This window comes from Rattus norvegicus, chromosome 5 (genome assembly GCF_021556685.1).
Source record: "Rattus norvegicus strain SHRSP/BbbUtx chromosome 5, alternate assembly SHRSP_T2T, whole genome shotgun sequence".
In the NCBI taxonomy this organism is placed as follows: Eukaryota; Metazoa; Chordata; class Mammalia; order Rodentia; family Muridae; genus Rattus; species Rattus norvegicus.
The window spans coordinates 163182501-163185863 of record NC_141538.1 but is presented as its reverse complement, the minus strand read 5'-3'; the positions used below and the strand labels follow the sequence as shown (position 1 = coordinate 163185863).

Here is a 3363-nt window from a genome sequence, read left to right as displayed (position 1 = left end):
TTGTACCACTAGTCAGTACCAGAGAATGAAGTTGTTTTCTCTCGCTTTCCCCATAACTATTATAATAAATTAAAAACCCCACAAATGACTTAAAGGCCCAGAAGACTAACAAAGATTGCTTTCATTTGCATGCCTTTGGTTACTAGGAAGGTTGGACTTTCACAGTGTGTAATTTTTATTTCGTTTAAGCTGGTGCAAGCTATTTGGATGCTACAGTTTTATACTCTGTGAGTGTTTAGCCTGCACCAGTTCGTTGTGAACAGCTGCCGCATTCTGGGAAGCATGGTCTCCAGGTTCCTCTGCCCCTCCCTGGCCTCCCATCATTCATAGCTGGATCTTGCATCATCAATTGAGGAGAGGGTCTGGAATGACTCTTCAGAAGAGGCACAGGAAGGGGAGATTTTCCAGGTAGAATATGGCCTGTGTTGGGGACAGAAAGTTTGTAGGGACTTTGGAAAATACTGATAGGAACTGGTAGCTGGTGTCCTGTGGGTACCTCTACCAAATGGGTGGGGGCCTAACACTGAAGTGTGGGAGTCAAAAGGTCCTTGCATCATTCTGGGCTTGAGAGAAGCCGCTGTCTCATCTTTAGAGCACATAGACAGCTTGCCTATTTCCCAGTGTTGGTTTCTATGTTTGAAAACAAAACAGAACAAACAAACAAAACAAAACCAGACAAAAGCAGTTGCACCCGCTAGTCAGTGCTCAGCAGTGACCGTTGCTGCAGGTGTTCACAGAAAATAATCAAGAGTTGGGGAGCCCCACGTGGGAACAGAAGCTTGGGGAACAGGATAAGGCAGGCTTCAGATGAGGCTCCAGGGTGCCAGCCACCTTCTCCAGGCAAAACATTTGAAGCAGGGCAGGGATACCTGTGGGTTGATAAATACATGCCCTAATCTACACATAGTTCTTTCATTGGTCAGTCCACCCCCCTGCCTTGCAGACATCCACTTATACATCTGCTGTATGCATCCATCTTCCCATTAACCCATTATCCGTCCATCCCCCTCATCTCATCAGTCCTCCTATCATCTACCCACTCATCCATCCATATATCCACTCCTAGTCTCTTCAATCGTCCCCCACCCTCCCATCCACTTAACCGCTCACAGATCCATCCATCTCTCTTCATCCATCCACCCATCCCTTCATTCTGTGATCCTCTCATCCATTTATCATCTGTCCACTTCCACTTCACCACCCGTTTGTTCTCGATCCATCTACCCCACCCTTCCATCCATCCTTCCTGCTTCCTTCCATCCATCCACATCCCAATCCACTTGTTCTCTTTCCACTCAGACATTGATCCATCCACCCCCTATCCATCCGTGCATTTGTTCTCTATCAACTCATCTCCTTCACCCATCTGTCCACCCATCCATTCATTCCCCACACACGGCTTTATTTTACAGCAAATATTACAATGAAGAAAGGCTCATTTTCTCGGAACTATCCTCACTCTGTCCCTTCCAAAGAATCCTGATGATGTGGGCTTAGAGTTTCACCAGTCCTTGGGGTGGAGAATGGGATTAGAGGCCTGAGGACTCCGTACCTCTCAGACTCCTGAGTCCTGCACCTTGAGAGCTGAGCCGGCTTCCCGGTTCCTCTTCAAATCCGGGGCGGATCATTCAAAACGAAGGGGAGCCCCCTGAGTGCGTGCGTGCGCTGTGGCTAGCCCTGAGTCATCTCTGCATGTGGTGGCCCCTTCTCTCTTAGACTTCACAGGCAAGCAGATCGCTGCATCACAGGTGGTAAGAGAGTTGGGGGAGGGAAGGATTAGAGCTGAGACCGAGGAAGGCGAGGAAGGCGCAGCCACATTAGAAGTGATTTCACCACGGAGAGTCAGGGTGCCGGCAGGTGGCCAGGCGCTGGAGACGCGGGAAGCCAAGATGAGCATCCTACTCAAGGCAGCCGGGTTGCTGTTCCTGGGGATGCTTCAAGCCTTCCCAAAGGTAAGGGAATGACAGTAGCTCCGGACAGTGTGTGGGAGCAGTGGCTAGAGCAAAGGACAGTATAACCTCTCATTTTATTCCCCTACTCAAACTGGAGTGAGGGGACACAGGAGGCAACTGAAATATACAAGTCTCCTTAGGTGGGTGGATGACTGAAAGGTAAAGGTAGAGTGTCTCCCTTCAGAGTTGGGAACAGTTCATTCCTTCATTCACTGTAAATTGAACCCAGAGCAAGAGAAAGCCGTTCTGTTCCCTTACTGCTGGCCCAGAGCGGGTCCTGAATAGAGAAACCTATGTGTGTCATTTTGACCGGAGGATGATATTCGGATATAGGCTGGAAGGGCTCAGGAAAGAGAGGAGGGAGTAGATGAGGGCAAAGCTGAGGTTCTGACCAGCCCGTGGTGTGGGTTGGGTGCCCTGGAGCAAGCACGTGGTGGACTTTTGTCCCTGGAGCAAGTCAGTGCTACCTCTGGTTCTGTGGTTGGAAGCCCCAGAAATGTGTCTGGGCAATGAGTTAGGAAAACTGAACAGTTCCTAGGGGCCAATGCCACACTAGGCATTAGGATGTGGGAAGGAGAGGGGACTTTGAAAAGCCACTCAGATAAGCTACTCTATGGAACCTAGGGTCTACATGGGGGAGAAAGGCATGACTGAATGCTGGGGGAGGGGAGGCAAGGGACAGCAGCAGGCTTTTGTGGACCTGAGGTGTCTCTGCTACGGTGGTGTGAAGACAAGGGAGAAGAGAGATGGTAGGAAGGTGTGCCTTCCACCTCCGGTAGGCAGTGCAACACCTGCCCTGCAGAGGGCAGAAGTGAGCAGAGGAACCACCCTATCCTACCTCACCCCCATACCGGAAGCCCTCATCTGGGGAAGATAAGAGTTTGTAGCAACAAGGACCCTGGGAGATGAAGGGAAAAGTGAGATGTGAAAGTAGGGAGGCTTGGCTTCTTTTTTTTCTCCTACATCTAAGCGGAAACATTTTTGATCAGAGCAGGGCAGAGCAGAGTATGTAGGTTACAGGACAACTTTGGGAGTTGATTCTTTCCTTTGACCCTGTATGTTCCAGGAATAGAACTCAGGTCATCAGGTTAGGCAGCTAGCCCCTTTACCCGTAGAACCACCTCACCGGCCTGTGAAAACATTTTTTACAATTAAAGCAGTGTACTTAATACTACCCATATGGGGCAATATGGGTAAACTCCCCAAAAGAAAAGGATAAATGCTATGATACAGCTGATTGTTTTTACATCAATATCGTCTAACCTATAACCATGTTCTTGCTTTAATACTCTATTTACAGAGGTCTATAAAAGCATATCTGTATTTGGATCACATTTATAGAAATATATAGGGGGTTTTCCTTTATTTATTTTTTATTTTAATTAATTAAACTTTTTTGGGACAGGGTTTC

The 3363-nt window shown here is 48.3% G+C and overlaps 1 protein-coding gene across 5 annotated transcripts in view; it reads left to right on the top strand.

Moving 5' to 3' along the window:
* The first annotated feature begins 1711 nt into the window (after window positions 1-1711).
* Tnfrsf8 (TNF receptor superfamily member 8) overlaps window positions 1712-3363 on the top strand; it is a 46426-nt gene continuing 44774 nt past the window's right edge. For 2 of the 5 annotated variants that reach the window (XM_087660377.1, XM_087660375.1), the window contains exon 1: window positions 1721-1952. In XM_087660377.1, the coding sequence (XP_087516503.1) occupies window positions 1890-1952 (63 nt within the window). In that variant the 5' untranslated portion in view covers window positions 1721-1889. 5 annotated transcript variants of the gene reach the window in all.